Genomic DNA, 16,994 nt, shown 5'->3' on the forward strand with positions numbered 1-16,994 from the left:
GCAATTGTGGAAGCGTTCTTCCAATTAGAAACTACAAAGTAATTCGATGCTCAGATTGTGGTAACTATAAATGTATGTATAAAAACTGTAACCTCTTCTCTAAATCTTCAGGAAGCGTTAGAGCGCATCAAAGTCAAAAACACAAGTCTGAGTTATTTTCTACTCATGATGACTACACTTATTGTGTCTGTAACTTTGAAAAGTGTCGAAAATTAGAGCTACCATTCATAAAGTGTCCCAACAAAGACTGTGATTATATATGGTGTTTAATAGGAAAATGTGTGAAAAACTGTTTGTCAATTGAAGGCTGGAGATTGCACTGCAGGAGAGAACACAATGTACATACAACTCGTTTATGTGATTGGAATAAATGTTATAATTGTGGCAAAGCATCAAAGATGAGAGACACAAATAAAGTTAGTGGAATTTGTCCAACGTGTGGACGGCGTTGGTGTCTTGTAAATGATTGTACCGATGAATTTGAAACGGATCTAGGACTGAAAGTGCATCAGGGAACGAAACACAGAAATGTCTTGAGTTATAGCAATGCTTAGCAAAATATGTGGCAGCATCAAATTTGCCCTTGTTGCTGCATTCCAGCCACTGGCTCTTGTTATACAAATATTTTAAGTAATAAGTCTCTTTGTCAATTAAGTGAGTTCAAAATAAAAAATTCGACAAAATTTTATTAGCAATTCAATATAAAGTAATAATAATATAGTTATTAAATGAAGACTTGTCTTAACAGCTACATTGCAAACGATTATTTACATTTACTTCAATCACAGTTATTAATTTATGCAAATATCTACCAATGCCAGTTGACGCTGTAGACTAAGAAGGTTAAGAGACTAGCTAACAGACCAGTGAGGCACCTTTAAACTACTAAACAGTTGAACAAACAAACTAATTTGCTACTAGCTCTTCTCACAGATATCTATAACTTACTTTAGGCAATTTTACTCTAATTCCCCACAAGGCTTGGACTATTTTTGCGCTTGAGGAAAGTTGGGTATTTTGCATATCTTTCTCTCATGAGCACATTTGGCTTTGTCCATTGCAGCTGAGGGTTGTGTAATACCATTCTGGTGTAGCTATGCTTTAGCATTTATTCTGTATATGTTAGAGTTTTCACTTTCTATTTTATTTATTTTCTACTCAAACTCTTCTCATAATATATTGTTCGCCAGATATAAGTTTAATCTTTCTTTCTAAGTTTGAGCTGTTCAGTGTTTTGAGAATCATAGGCTGTTTGAGTTCAATTTAGGAATTTTGTGTGCACTTCATTACTGGATGCGCACATCAGCTCAATTTTTTAAACGACTGCATTAGCTGCTTAGAACTTTTTTATTTTTGTAAAAGAAGTTTGTCATGAAATGCAAAAACATTAGTCATTCAACTTACGGTTGTTATTTTAGAATAACACTGATATTTATACTCTTACAGAGTCCTAAACAGCTGATATTTATTTTCTTACAGAGTCCTGAACAAATGGTTGTAACTAGTTGTCTGTTTTAAAAAACCCTAAGAAGAACTTAGATCACTGCCAAAATTTTTGATTTTTCAAACTTGAATAAAACAAAATGTTTTTTTCTTCTAACCCTTGTGTTGTGTTCTTTTTAACATTAAATGACTGTTTGTGGTACATTTTACATGAGAAAATTTTTAGAATCAAGCTAGATTCAACCAAGAATACTATACAAAAATTTCAATCAACTACCAAAAATTGAGCCCGGGAAAAACAATTAAGGTTAGAAAATGTTTGTGCCGAAATTTGAATTAACACGCATGAATTTCAAGCAAAATATTTCAAAATGCAAACTCATTATATTATTTATAGAGAGAATTAGTACCGCTCACTATGTACACTTCCATTGAAACTAAACACCCAATTATGAGGATTATCCAAACACTAAAGATGATAAGCACCATTGAGTATGACAAAAGTTTATCAAAATAGTCAAGCAGAGAAAAAAGCAATGCTATTTTATTTTCCAAATACGCACGTAAAGGAACGAAAGAACATACCAAAAACCTAAAAGTTGAACATGTTTTCTTAAGTATTCAAAAATTGGTCAAATTCAAGTTATGGCTAGTTGTTATAATACAAATATTTAGATTAAAAACTAGAATAAAACACTAATGTCAACCATTGAAACATTAGAGCATAGAAAAGCCACTTAAAAAGCTACTAACTCTTACTAGACAATTAATTCTCACAGATGAAACTTGTTTAAAGATGCAAACTAGTCAGATAATAATTTTATAAAAATGATGCTGTAGAACACTATAAAGCTGAAATAAAAACATTGATACATTGACAGTCACATACTATGAGGCTACCAATACTGTATAACTTGGCAAAAGAACGAACATAGTAGAGCATCAACACTCATTACTCTGGGAGACCATGTACACATTAAAAGCAAAGTGTGTGTCAACTGTTAAGCTGGACATATTCAAAAATGGTGTAAATAAGCAATTGATTTACAGCTAACAGCAACAACAGAACATTCCCAGAAACCAAATTATAAATTTGAAAAAAATAAATTCTACAAAAAACAGGTTTCACCAAATATTAGTTTGAGCAACTAAGTTTATTCATGCTTTTTTATAGAATCTTTTTACTACAAAAATGGAACTATATATAAAAAAAACAAACAATAAACACTAAATGCACTGGCAGATTACATGGTATAAGACACCTAAAATTCTGTGAATTCTTCAAAGGATACCAGCAGCAATTTTGGACATTTCAGAGTGAATGTTTTGAAATTTTTGCTAATTTTGGTTGATTGGTTAAGTTCGTGTTTTACCTATTGTAGTCACTTGACCACTTTATAAACTATAACCCTAGGTCTAGGCCGACAAGTAAACGGCAACTATTTTTGATAGTTAACTGTATAAAATGTAAATTATGTCAATGAAACTTTTTCAATAATTTGTAGAAAGGACTATTCGGTATAAATCTTTTAACTTAAACTGGGCATGATTTGCTATCATGTTTACTATTGGAACTACCTTATCAAAGATCATTCTTAATTAAGAATATACTAATGCTTAATTTCATATTTTGGTTTTTAACTGTGTACCACTATCAAGAAAATAATCTATTAAAATAGTATTAAAATATTAAGGTATATTATTTTTTTTATTTAATTTTGTGTTGATGTAAGTTTTGTTAAACTGATAATAACCGGAAACTTAATGTTTAGGTTTTTTTTATTTGTAACATTTCCATGATCCATCGTTTTAGTACATAATAGTTAGTGCATGTACATTGAGTTCAATTTTTCTAAAGTCAATTTTAATAAAAAAAGATATATAGAAACGATAAGAAAGATATGTAGAACAATTGTTATATATTTATATATATATTTTTTTTGGGACTGCCCCATATTAAAAATGTACTTTTGCAAATTGTACCCATACTCTCTAAAACCTTGCAAGTGCATACAGCATGTGAATCCCTTTAATATAGACTTTAGAGCTTTGAAAGTTGTGTTAACGTCTTTCAACTTTTATTAGCCTGGAGTACCTATATACCGAAATACTTTACCCACACTGAGCCTATGGAAAAAATACATACAACATATACATTTTGTGTTATATGGATGGTGATAGTCTATCTACCGATTGATTAACGCTACGTTGTCGTCTGACAAACTGGCGCGTATGTAAATCATTTCGTTAGTAGAGCGAAGCCAATGCTCATTAACTTGTATGCCTTTAAATTTCGTTTTAGCTCAACGAGATTACCGCGGCAAGGGAAGCAATGCGCAGTAGCTAGGAATATTGTATAATAAAGATGGAAAATCCCTACGCATTAATGTCCAACAAATGTTCTATGCGTTACCTTCCTGGGATGTTAGCTAATAGCCTTGAGACAATATTATGGAAGAAATGTTTGTGGAATAATACGCAATGTTCTCCCAATATTGTGGGAATGTTATGCGGGATCATTTGCTAACATTCCAGCAACGTAATTCCCACAACGTTGCTGGGACGTTGTGGGAAAAACGTTCCAGCAACGTATTTCCCACAACGTTGTAGGGACATTATGGGAAATACATTCCAGGAAAGTATTTCCCACAACATTGATAGAACGTTTTGAGAGTTACGTTCCAGCAATGTTTTTCCCACAACGATGCTGGAACGTTGAAAATGTGTCTACAAATAATCTTGTGGCAACGTTACGATGAAACGTTTCTGGGACTTTTCGGAACATCCCTGGAACGTTCTGGGAACGTAAAATTGTTAGTTGGGCAGCTCCACAGTTGCTGGGTCAATATTAGTTAATTAAGTGGAACTAAATAACAATCTTGATTTTGGTCGAGGATCATTTATTCGGTTGCAAAGACATCTACTATATAACTGTCAATTGTTGTGTGTGTGTGTGTGTGTGTGTGTGTGTGTGTGTGTGTGTGTGTGTGTGATTGAGTGTATGCCTCATAGAGTACCGTAATTTTCAGACTATTACCCGCTATTAGATATCTAGGGCGCGTTAATAGGAATTGACGGTTAATACACGCTTCTATACGAAACCTATTCATCGGTTTTACACAAAAACATGTCACCTCCGGTTAGCGTGTGCCTCTTTACGGCGCCCAACGACACTGGTGTGTTTGAAACAGCAAATTTGCTGCCCTGTTATAAAGCATCGTCCTGAGTTCGACTGCATATACAGCTATACAAATGTACTAATCATTAAATAAAATAAATTAATAAATAGTAATTGACATGCAATTAACTTTTACTGCCAACGTGTACCGAGAAGGTCATGCAAACGTTGGTTCCTTGCGGTCACTGAAAAACGCAGTTCTCTCCTACCAAATTTTTACGTAAAAAAGTAAGTATTTTTTAATCAATGTTGTATTGTATATGAATTGCCACACTTCCACTACATAACACTTTCACTTGCATCCGTGTACAAATTTAGCTATCGGCCTACTGCAAGCAATTTAGCCGATATTGCTTGATATGTATACATTATTTTTTTCTATTTCAATCTCGATCTAGAACGTTTGTTTTGGTTATATATCTCATATTTCCAACATGTTAACAAGCTTTGCTATACAAAAAAATGGTTGTGTCTATACTTTGTGCATTTTAATTATCTGTGTAATCACAAAAATTTCATATGGCTATAATTTCATCAACATAAATAGTTATTTGTTTTTAACTAGGATGCATTTATTGAACTCGCACAAAAATTTATTGTTTTTAAGTTGGAAATTCTCAAACAAAGATTTGAAGTTAAATTTAAAGGCTAGTTTTATAGAGAAATATTTGGACAACACTGTAACTACTATAAAATTTTTAAAGATTGTTGGTTATGTTATTAACAAATAATAAAATTCAGTTGCTAGCAATTGCTGGGGAAGTCGCAAATATTGCGTCTACGGCGGTCGATCATAGAAAACAACGCATAAATGAGTCTACTTCGGTGAAAGGGTTTTAAACATTGGATTTGCCAATGTTTGTGAATGTAAACATGTTCATTCCCTTCTGCAGCTCAGTTACTTTTACTTTTTTTCCAGCTACGAGTACTACAGCTACTACAGAACTTGCACGGGTACTGCTACTGTGTTTTACTTACTAAATTTCTACATCGAAAAAGTTAATATGGTTGTATGTTATTGCTATTTACTATGTTATTGCTATTACTGCTCAGTGGCATTTTCAAAACTTACTCAAAAAATGGTTGTTTTTAACCACTTTGGGTACAATTGCATAACCCAATTTCGTGTTCAGGTACTATTGAATCATGATGCTCTACAGATTATGACGTGGGTCAAAAAAAGTCATTTTAACCATAAAAGCACTCATATTTTTACATAGAACACCTATATTTTTTGGAAAGGAAAGAAAATCTTGTATCTGATTGTATTATCTTCATTTCAAAAATTAAAAATAATAAATATTGAAAGTAGCATTAAATAGCGGTTTTATTAAAATTTGTGTTCTACAAATATAATAGACTAGTAAGGATGGCATGAAAATGTATAAAAGTATATATAATAAATAACAATTAAAACATTATACTGTGTATACAATGCAATGTACAGTCTCTTCCATAGCTGTTAACTAATCTTCGTCACCACTCTACTGGAAGTCTGCCATTTCTACTACTAGCTACTACCAAACTTGCATGGGCACTCCGAGTGTTGCGATAGGCTACGGTGAGAGAAAAGCGAGCGGCGTATATTACAAAAAAGCACACCATCTCATTCAGTTTTAGAAATGCTTGAAGCAGTACAATGCCTTTCAAAAAGCCTACTGCCCAAACGCAAGAACAGATTGATTCCCACAAAGAAAGAGACCAAATTCGCAAAGCTGCAGCTAAATGTGCAAAAACTGCAGAGCAAACACAGCTATGCTCACAACGAAACGAAACTGCTACTACAGCCGCTAGAAGTGAAAAAACTGCAGAACAAACACAGCTATGCCTACAAAAAAGCAGAATAGCAGCTGCGAGAAGAGCAGAAACCGCTGAGCAAACACAGGTTAATCAAAAGCATGCCAAAATAGATGCTGCAGCCGCTGGAAGTGCAGAGTATACTAAAACGACTCAGCAGCGACTCAAACGGCTCCGAGCAGCTACTATATCGGCCAGACGTGCAGAAACCTCCAAGCAAATGCAGCGACGACAAGAACATGATGCACTAGCTACAACAGCTCATCGGCGAGCTGAATTTTCAGACAAGATGAAATGGCGACAACAGCAAGATGCACCAACTACAGCAGCTGCTACCAGGCGCCGTGTACGGACAGAAAATCTTGCACTTGACTACAGTCCTGCAACACAGTATAGGGCCAAGTTTTTCTAGGGACGAGTATTCAAAAAATCTCCAGATGTAATGCCTTATGGTGGAAAGGTGAGAGGACATAAATGTAGTTTATATAGTAGATTTTATTGATAATACATTTTATCAACACGACCAGATTACTGCTGCACAATTTGTATATACAATGTCAAAACACATGCTAAAGACAAAGAACTGGTGAGTGCTGGTGCTGGTGATAGCTTAGCAGTGCAATAGCGAAATATTTTCTGGAATTTCTTAAAATATGTAAAACTTTTCAATACTGCCAGTTTGAAGAACTTCAGTTTGCCTAGCAATGTTAATTTCATTATCAGTTTGGTGTACAAAACTAGGACAATTCCGATTGAGTAGTTTGAGACTGATGCATTGTAGACTAGCTGTAAAACACATTGCATATGTCCATTGGTCTCTCCAACATTATTGACTTGTACGGCTGCATATGTGTATGCAATCAGGTCAGCACAAAAATTGTAGTAGATTTCATGTTTGGACTTTTTTATAGTATGAGAGACAACTCCCAATAAAACTGTTGCTATACATAAATCTGTTCTCGAACATGGGTAATGCAGCTAGTAACATTATATTAAAATGTTACATTTCCAAGAGTTTATAATATCTACAAAGTTTTTAAAGTGCAACATTTGGGAGCTTGTCTTAAATTGAAAATATCACCAGCAACTGAAATTATTAGCAGAGTAAACTGTAGCAATAATCTTATGCAATATTTCCTTTCTTTTCTAAATAATTATAAATTACTATGTGAATGAAAACAAAGATTAGTGATAAAATAGCTTCATAATTTTTTTTAAAAGTAACAAACAGGAAATATCTAATCCTTATAGTAAAGAGATAAATCAATGCTAACGATCAAACAAGGCATTGCGTCCACTAGTTATCCTCTGTAGTAAACAGACCTTTACTTATACATGAGTTGTCTCTACTTCATTCTTCTTGTAAACTCAGAGTAAATTTTTCGTCATTAAAACACCATGATTGGGTCTTCTTATGAACTTATTTAGAAACTTATTTAAACGTAATAAATAATTGCCAATAAAAGGTTGATTTATTATTATTTGTAGGATTATTGAAAATGAATGTTTTGTTCAGAATATAGCTATAAAATGTTGTTATTTTACCAATAAACTGCTTAGTTAACTCACAAGCGAATCAATCTTTATCTGAAAAGTGGTATAATTATCACATTGCGATGGGCTTCAAATTTTTGAAATCCTAGTTGAAAGTGCGCTCGCTTCAATAACTTCTTTGATACCAGATTATTAACGAAGCAAATCAATTATTCACTGATTTTTTTATTGCTAATAAAATAGAAACAGCAAATGGTATAACCTTTAATACTTTAAATTGCCATATACTTTAATTTGAAAATAAATAACTTAACATAAATAATTTAACATAAATATTTACCTCCTGAAAAAAATATGTTAAAAACAACTGATATTTAGGAAGTATTTCTAGCAAACAACTAGGAGAAATCAGCCGACTGGGAATGTGTACAATTGATCACAAGCAATGATCAACCTGTATCTTTTTTACGAGTAACATTAGTCTAGGTCTGTGCAGGTTTAGACAGTTTAAATATATCATTTTCTGTTTTTTGAACATTAGCCACAAGTGTATTAAACTCAAATTAGTTTTACTACATTCATAAATATAGCCAATTACAGGTTTTCAAACAGAGCTCATCTTAAACATTTAGCTCAAAGCTTTTCCTCATATGTTACCTGAGATTAAAATTTTTATAATAATTTGCATTAACTTTTAGAGTTTTATTTCATTACAACCTCCTTCATAGCTTGTAGATGTGAAATTCAAGACTACCATAATTAAAACAATCTCTTCATGAATCAACTGGTTGTCTACACTCAAACATTAAGAACAATTTAGTCATAATTCAGAATAATAATAAGTTTGTGTTAGACTGGCTGACATTTCCATAATGTATAAAATGAGATATAAACATTTAAAAGTTAAAGGTAATGACACTATGAGACTTGTTGTAATAGGGACCAGTCAGGAAATTATCGCATTGCAGTAGAGCGTTAACATCTTTCTGTTGACTTCAACATTAGTAAAGGAATTTGGTTAAGGATATTGAGAGTTATGTTTACTTTTCTTTTTAGTGCTATTTTGTGTTGAATAGATATATAACTGTTGCTGTTTAAATTTTGGGCTAAAATGGATAAACCTAAGCAATATCATTAAAAGAAAACTTTCTCAAGCATATTTAGCGGATATGTCACAAAACAAGATTACATTGACAGTAACAGAAAATAAGAACTTGTTAGGTAAGAGCTTCTGTTCATAAACTTAATATAAAAGATTCCATAGCTGAAAGCCACAAGGCCGCCGTATTGTTCAAGTTCAATGGTACATACATATATGTAATAAACTTATGAGCTGCGCTCAAGAGCGTGTGTATACAATCAACTGTAAATAAATATGTTTTTTGTACTTTGCTCTCAAGCCATTCATATAACAATTTGGATCACTATAGGTTTTGCCTCCTCTGTTAAGAGTCAAAAACCTCTTCAATGAGCTGGGCTGCACACTGATTCTCATTGCTGTTAGCATGATGGTTACGTAGCTGTTCTGTGTCATACTGTCTAACGGCTGGCCGATTGTACTCACATCCGGCCCAGTATCGTCTTGACTGTGGCCGGTAAGGCCAGTCAGAGTCACTGTTGTCTTGACTGCGCTAATCTGTTTTCCGTTCAGCAATCAGCCAGATGGCAGGGAGAACTGGTCTTTGGAGCTGGTATGTTTTTTTCTGCTGCACTTTTCTTTTTACAAAGTTTAATAAAATTTTAACTCTTGTTTAGAATTACTCACTAAATTAATAAAAAGGACAATAAAAATCGTACTGTAAACGGACACATTTACATTTTATTTTTTAGTCAACTGCTATATATTATTGTGAACAGTGGCTGGTTTTAGGCTTTTGATTTAAATAGATAACAAAGTGTTTACCGGAAAACCATGAAAAATATTTTCTTTTGCAATTGCAGGAGGTCACACTGTGAGTCTGTGCTTTGTAAGCCAATTATGCGAAAATGTTGCTTGCGCTTTCAATTTTATAACTATACTTGTGCGTATTGCTAAATTGCATACCTTTGAAAAATATTTATTATAACTCCAATTAAAAGCTTTGCTATTTGAACCCAATATTTTTACCCTGAATTATTTCTTCATTGAGCTTTTACAAGTTTCTAAATTAAGAATCTGCATAAATTTCCTCGCAACATATCACTGAGTAAATACCTGATGAGTACAAAGTTTTCTCAGTAAGTAGAGCAACAAGTTGGACATTACATGACAATTTAAAAATAATTACTAGCAGTACATAAATGATCAAATTGTGGCAACATTCTCATTCCCCTAAAATTCAATGCCATGAAAAAAGACCCGCTGTACATATTCTAAACTAGGCTTTTGGAGTCTTCCATAGGTAAATTTTTCTAATAGTTATACAACTTTGTTATGCTTGAAAAAGAGATTTTTACATAAATCTGACACATTTATTTTTCCCTTTTATATAGTTCAAATAGTTCTGTAAAAAGTAAAGACAACCGAAGTAAGAACCATCTTCTTGAAATTTAAAAATTACCAGTTTTTCTATCATCAGTCTGTTTCAGTGTGACCAAATCCAACAGTCTGTGATAAAGCTCTGCGGTACCCTGTTGGAAAGTTGTATAAGAAGCTCAATAGCACAGAAGCTGCAGCATGTTTTAAAGAGTATTTAGACATCCTGTTTGCAGACAGCATTGTGTAGTGAGAAGGAATATCAATGGCCAAAAAAACTTGGATTACCCATTTTGTTTTCCCACAACATTTAGACTGAAGTGAACAGTTTCAACTGCTCAAAAGCCATATATTCAAGGCCCACTAATAGTATTATGTATGCTTTTTGAGCTTATGATCTGAAACATAATTAAAAAATTTTGTTTTTTTAAAGCGAGTCTGCAATTCAAGAAACAAACATATTCGACTCAACATATGGGAGGTGTTTCACTTTAGCTTAATCTCATCTCCTTCTACAATGTAAATTTAAGAAGTTAATAAAAAAAATTTTCAGACTTTATTAGTCCATCTAAACCACATCATCATATTTGTGTCAATAATAGACACTCTCATTGAAAGTTTAGGAGAGAGGTCATCTGACTGAGAGAGGTCATCTGACTGAGAGAGGTCATCTGACTGAGAGAGGTCATCTGACTGTTCCTGGCAGCTAATTTAAAGTTGAAGTGCCAAAAATGTGCCCTATTTGCAGACTGAGCCAAATACTTTGGACACACGGTGAGCAGTAAAGAAGTAGCAACGTACAAAAATAAATTCATTGCAATAAATATCTGGCTTTATCCCTAACAAAAGAAGCATTATGTTGCTGTTGTAAATTAGCCGGAAGTAGGGATGGAAAGTACCTAAAAATATGTAACATTGGGTATTTTCTATTAATTGGGTTGATTCTATATTTATTTTATAGCTTTAGGCACAAACCTAACATTTAATAGAGTGCCTATTAAAACTTTTAATTCTACATTGAATTGAAATTGGCTAATTTTGTTTCAAGACATACTATAAGGACCTAACCGAATATCTCTCTTAGCCTTATGCAGAACCTTGATGATTTACTTTTTAATATTGCATAAATCATTGAACCTATTCCTTTGATTGCTTTCAAAGTTAAGTAAAAAATATCTGCTGAGAATCAGTTGATTGATTTAATTGAACTAGTTTAAGTATGTGTCATGTTCATAGATGTTCAGTTTCAGATGATTATTAGAACTAGTTCTATGCCAACAGCATAAAAGCTAGAATTATTAATACTAATAATACTAATCCGTAGCTAACATGATTGTTTCAATCTGCCATAATTAAGAATATTTATATATAAGTAATATCACAGTTATGAATACCTTTTCACAAGCTTTATTTCATAAGTAACATGAAAACAACAACTGTGAACTCGGCTTGTAATGAGGACACCAACAGTGGAACTCAAAATGTCTCAATTTGAATGTAATTATTCTAACTATTAAGCCCATACAAAATAAAAATAACGCAGCTATCAAAAAGATCATACAGAAATGTATATCGTCATAAAACCATGAAATGCTTACGAATTATAGAGTTTGCAGTTATAATTATTTCATGACCATGTACTCAACATTTATTGCTGTATAAATGTAGACTGTACAAGTATAACTTATTGACAATCCACAAGTTTTAACTATAGTTTAAACTAGTGATAAAACCAGCTAATGGCAAAAAATGAATTTTGCTGTGCTGCTGGCCGTGGATTAAATTTTTTTTAAATGAAGGTTGTTTAGCATTACCATTTACTTTTCAAGCCTTTGTGCAAACAAGTTTCTTACTGCTAGAAATATAATCAAACAATTCAATTTAGCACTTTGAGAGTAAAAATGGGTACTTGAGAATGAGACACCTTTTAGTTATAAGCTAAGATTTTTTTACTCTGATTCATAACATATAAACTGCATCTCATCTGCTGTGTTCAATCAAGGGTTGGTGCAACACTGTGTATCTGACTTTTGCGGTATTTGACAACCTTCTTTAACCATATCTAATTTTGATAAGATAACAGTATTTTTTTGGTTGAGAAAAGTTGTAAATATAGTACAAAGACATTTGGCCTCAGCAGCAAATATGCTTGTATTTTATAGAGTTTGGTCTATATCGGACCTTTGCTGCTAGTATAATATTTTTTTGTTCAACAAAAATAATTTTGAAGGGAAATAAATGTCAAAACAAACACTCCAAAATTTTAGTGTGATTTGAGGTTTAGGCATATTTACGGTTTAAACAACTGAGTTAGAAATTTTGAAAAAATAGGTCACATAAATGTGCTAGGCTTTCCAATATATTCGTTTGTTTTGTAGTAAATTTTAGGAAATATATTTATGAATGCTAAAGCGTCTCTGACTGCCAGATAATCCAACTTACCAATCTTTGATGAAAAGAATGTGCCAGCCTAAAACTTTTTGACAAGTGATTATAAAGTTATATTATCTATCCACATTATAACATGATCAAGATTTATATTTATGGGGAGGGAATGAATAATATCAACAAACTTCTGAACTTGGACTTAGAAAATTTATTATTTATAACTGAAGTTTTGTGTGGGAACTTTGAGTGCTGTTGATTAATCCTTCACAGCCAAAATTAGAATGGTAATTGTTGAAAAAACAGCATTCTAATATGCAAACAAAGTTTGCCATTTTTTAATTGTTTTTTTTTTATTATTTTGCATCAAAAGAATTACCACATATTTTCTATTAATTGCAGTCTTTGTTTATTGTAGAAAGTTTTCCAGTGATCCATCAACAAAGTAGTTGATAAAAAATTTTGCTCGCACTTCCCTATCAAACACCAAATAAAATCACAATATGTTATCAGACATCTCATGTATGAGACACCGGTGTCTCTCTTCTTCATTTGGTTACACACACAATAAGTATAGTTTTCAGGGATATAAAACAATTCAGATAAATGTGTTCTGAACTGATGACCTCTAACACTGCCTGCTGTTTTTGATAAAAAAACGGCAGGATTTGTACATATATTTGTAGATTCCACACTGCTGACATTGAAATACATTTAGATTCCTAATTGGTAAAAAGAATTCACAGTCACATAGCTCCTTCTTTCTCAAATTAGATGAAAACTTAACAGTGAGTGTCTTTTCAAGAGACTTAGGCAAATGATTTGGTCTATAATGATCTGCCACTTGGCTTTTATTTCTAGGATTAAATAATTTTTCGAAGTTGCCACTTGGAAACATGCAAAGAATGCGGCAACATCCTGTGCATTTGCAGCTCGCAGATGATGATTTTTTTGATATGTTTCCGCAAACACAGAGTTTTGGCAACCTCTCCATTTTGACTTTTTTTAGTTTTATCCTTTCAAAAAATTACAAAGTTTCAGAAGAGGGTAACTCAATTAACTAAAATTTAAAAATTCAAAAAAATAAAAGGGTTGCAAAGCATTTCTATTTATTTTTTTGCATTGTTTTCAATTGCTGTCACAAACTATTAATTCGTAAACTTTAGCTTGTCATTATTCTTATGAATTAAAAAAGTGGTGTAGTCAATATCAATTAGGATTCTATTTTTGTGTACTTTGAAGTGGACTGCTTTTAACTGCAACAAATTCCATGAAATATGTTTTCAAATATGTTTGAAATATCATTTTATTGTGTAGTGTAGGCTGATACATGTATAGCGCTGCTTGATCTACTTAAATGCATTATTTTAAAATTAAAACAATTTTTTTCCAAAGTGCTTTTTTGTTGTGCAAAATTCGAAAACACCAGGTAATTTTCTGCTTTTAGAATACGTGCATATAGAGTTGTATTTTTGAGTATCAGGGCAAACACTATTTTAAGTATTTACAAGTTTTTAAACTAAGAAAGTTTATATCGAGACACATTACTGACATCATTATGAGTTCTGTGCGTACACATTGCACAAATAAACTAATATTAAAAAGGTTGCCTTTTGAAGTATGAGTTAGGAACAGCGGATTTTAAGTATTTTTTTGTTTTCTTTTTGATTAATTTAGTCCACAATAAATTATATACCATGATATAATGTTAATTATTATTAACATATAATGATATAATGATAGGTTTGAAATGTCAAAATTAAATACCATTAAAACCGAAATGAAAGTTTTATGAATAAGTTTAGGACAAACAATAACTTTTCTAACTGAATAAGTTTTTTAGCTATTTGGAAGTGTTTAGTATTACTTACAACTTGTAACTCATGAGTTTTCTGATAAACATTCATTGCCATATTGCATGAACGTTTGGTTTTGATGTCCAAAACGACATCTACTTCATATGTTAAACATTTTAATCTGAACAAAATAGATGCTCAGCAATAAATAAAAAATTGTTTACGTTTCATAATTCCAGAAGGTATTTTAGGAATCATTCAGAATCAATTACATAAATAAGATTGACCGTTGCAGGTGATCAGAAATGCTTTAATAGTCAGTGTTATTTGACTTACACCTGTCAATAAAACCGCTATGGTTAGCTGATAGATTTGAGTTTATGTTACATTTAACCTACAATAGGTGACACACGATTAAAATTAGACTATTGAGCAGCTGATCTGAAATTTGAATTATAAAATATTCTATAAATATTATAAAATAAAATAATAATAATATTAATGATAATAAGAAATGATGATAATAGGTGGTCAACTAAAATTGTAGTTTGGGTTCAGTAATTATCCAAATTAAGCTTTATGTTATGGAATGTGTTTCCTTGTCATGGATGTGCAGTTAAATTTAAAGGAACTTTTTATGGATCGGTTTAACATAAATTTTATATGCACAATAAAAGAGGACATTGTGTAAAAAATCTATTTGATTTTAAGCAGCAAAATAAAAATCAAACAAAAAATTACTTGTTACATATACGCTGTTGCGGGCAATGCTTTGCCAGATATCAGGTTTTTTGGTTGAATTTGCATTATCCACATTGAAAAAAGCTTTTTTGCAAACACTAATTTTTAACAAGACAAAAACTAAAAATATTCAATAATCTTTAAAAAGAAATTTTTAAAACTGGCTCTATTTCAGTTGTCTAGCATTTTTGCTAAGATATTGTAGATGTAATAAACAAACCTATAATAAATGCTGTGTGTCCAGTCACCTTTTGAGCCTTACCTATCGATCTTGTATGTTCAAACATGTCAAATACTTCTTTACTCTGGAGCAAATCTGTCAAGGTTTCCTGAAAAACTTGGCTTGAAAAAACTTTGTTTGAATCTCTCTTTTTCATTTTAAAATAATGTGTGACAGCTGTGAATGAACTAAACGAAAGGTTGTTGTCTTTTCATTTGAAAAAAATGTTGTTGTATATCCATTCCTAAAAGATTTCCTTCAAACGCACTTGACTAAACAAACCTTTTCATATGTGTGATTGATTTTTAGATTTTTTATGTAGAAACCTGCATATTTAAAGATAATTTCAAACTGAAAATTGCAGGAACTATATTAGTTTCACTAAGGCTACGTTTACTATTGTATAAACAAACATGGTATTCTGGCAAGTTTTATTGCCAGTGTATGTATATCATTCATACACTCATTCACACATTAATTCTCGTTTGTTCATGTGTGAGTGTGCGTTTGTGTGCGTGCGTGCGTGTGTGCGCGTGTGCGCGTGTGCACGTGTGCGCGTGTGTGTGTGATTGTTGATTGTTTAATTAGGTATATAGGTTAACAAAAGATTTAAATGGTATATAGCTAAACCAATAGAGACTCTCTGGTAGTTTAAAACCGGCATCAGGGCCGCAAATGGCAGCTTGCAAAAGAACAAACAAAGTTATGACATCACCGATGTAATCAGTTGGCAACAGGCGCTTAGCACACTTCACTTTTATAACACTTTAAGTCAAATCATAAAAGTCATGTCAATATTTGTTCATTAGATTACTTTTTGAACTTTAATTATTTTATAGAGTTATATTTTAAAAGCATTGCTTGCCTTTAGTTGGGTTCATAAGTTGCATATGTAATTTTTCGAAAATTAACATCATTAAAACACTGAGAAAGTGAGGCACAAGCCAGATTTAAAAAATGCATTTTAATAAAATGAATACAATTAGTTGAAAATTATTTATGGCTTAATTTTAAAGTAACAATTGCAGCTTTTTTTCAGCATTGCCAAGCTCTTTTGAGCTAGTGAAAACTCTAAAAACTTTTGCAAAACCCCCTAAAATCGCTTCTATAATATATGTGAGGGTGAACAATGTAGAATACAAGTGAATCACGGCTTTATTGTTAAATTATCATATCAAATGGCATATTTATGTATTTATGGCTGTGTGAAATTGTGCAGTTGATAATGTCTGTTAGAAGCAAATAATTATCAATTGACCTATATACACTGTTACCTGTGAAATATACATAAGTAGATTACTGCTCTTCATAATTCAAACAATGTGTAATCAGCTTGCTATGTCTTGTGATGTTGGAACTTATTTGGTTAAACTTATCGAGTGTTTATTGACACAAGTAATTGATTTATTTAAACAGTGTTGTTATGACACAAGTAATTGATTTATTTAAACAATTTCAGCCGGTATACTTCCAATTAGTGTAGCT

General features: G+C 32.0%; 1 protein-coding gene across 1 annotated transcript; it reads left to right on the forward strand.

Annotated features, from left to right (window-relative positions):
* Positions 1-6,260: 6,260 nt before the first annotated feature.
* Positions 6,261-6,830, forward strand: LOC137398253 (uncharacterized). Its single transcript, XM_068084361.1, has one exon. It carries the CDS (start codon positions 6,261-6,263, stop codon positions 6,828-6,830), a length of 570 nt encoding a protein of 189 aa, XP_067940462.1.
* The last annotated feature ends 10,164 nt before the right edge of the window (positions 6,831-16,994 follow it).

This window comes from Watersipora subatra, chromosome 6 (genome assembly GCF_963576615.1).
Source record: "Watersipora subatra chromosome 6, tzWatSuba1.1, whole genome shotgun sequence".
NCBI classification, from domain to species: Eukaryota; Metazoa; Bryozoa; class Gymnolaemata; order Cheilostomatida; family Watersiporidae; genus Watersipora; species Watersipora subatra.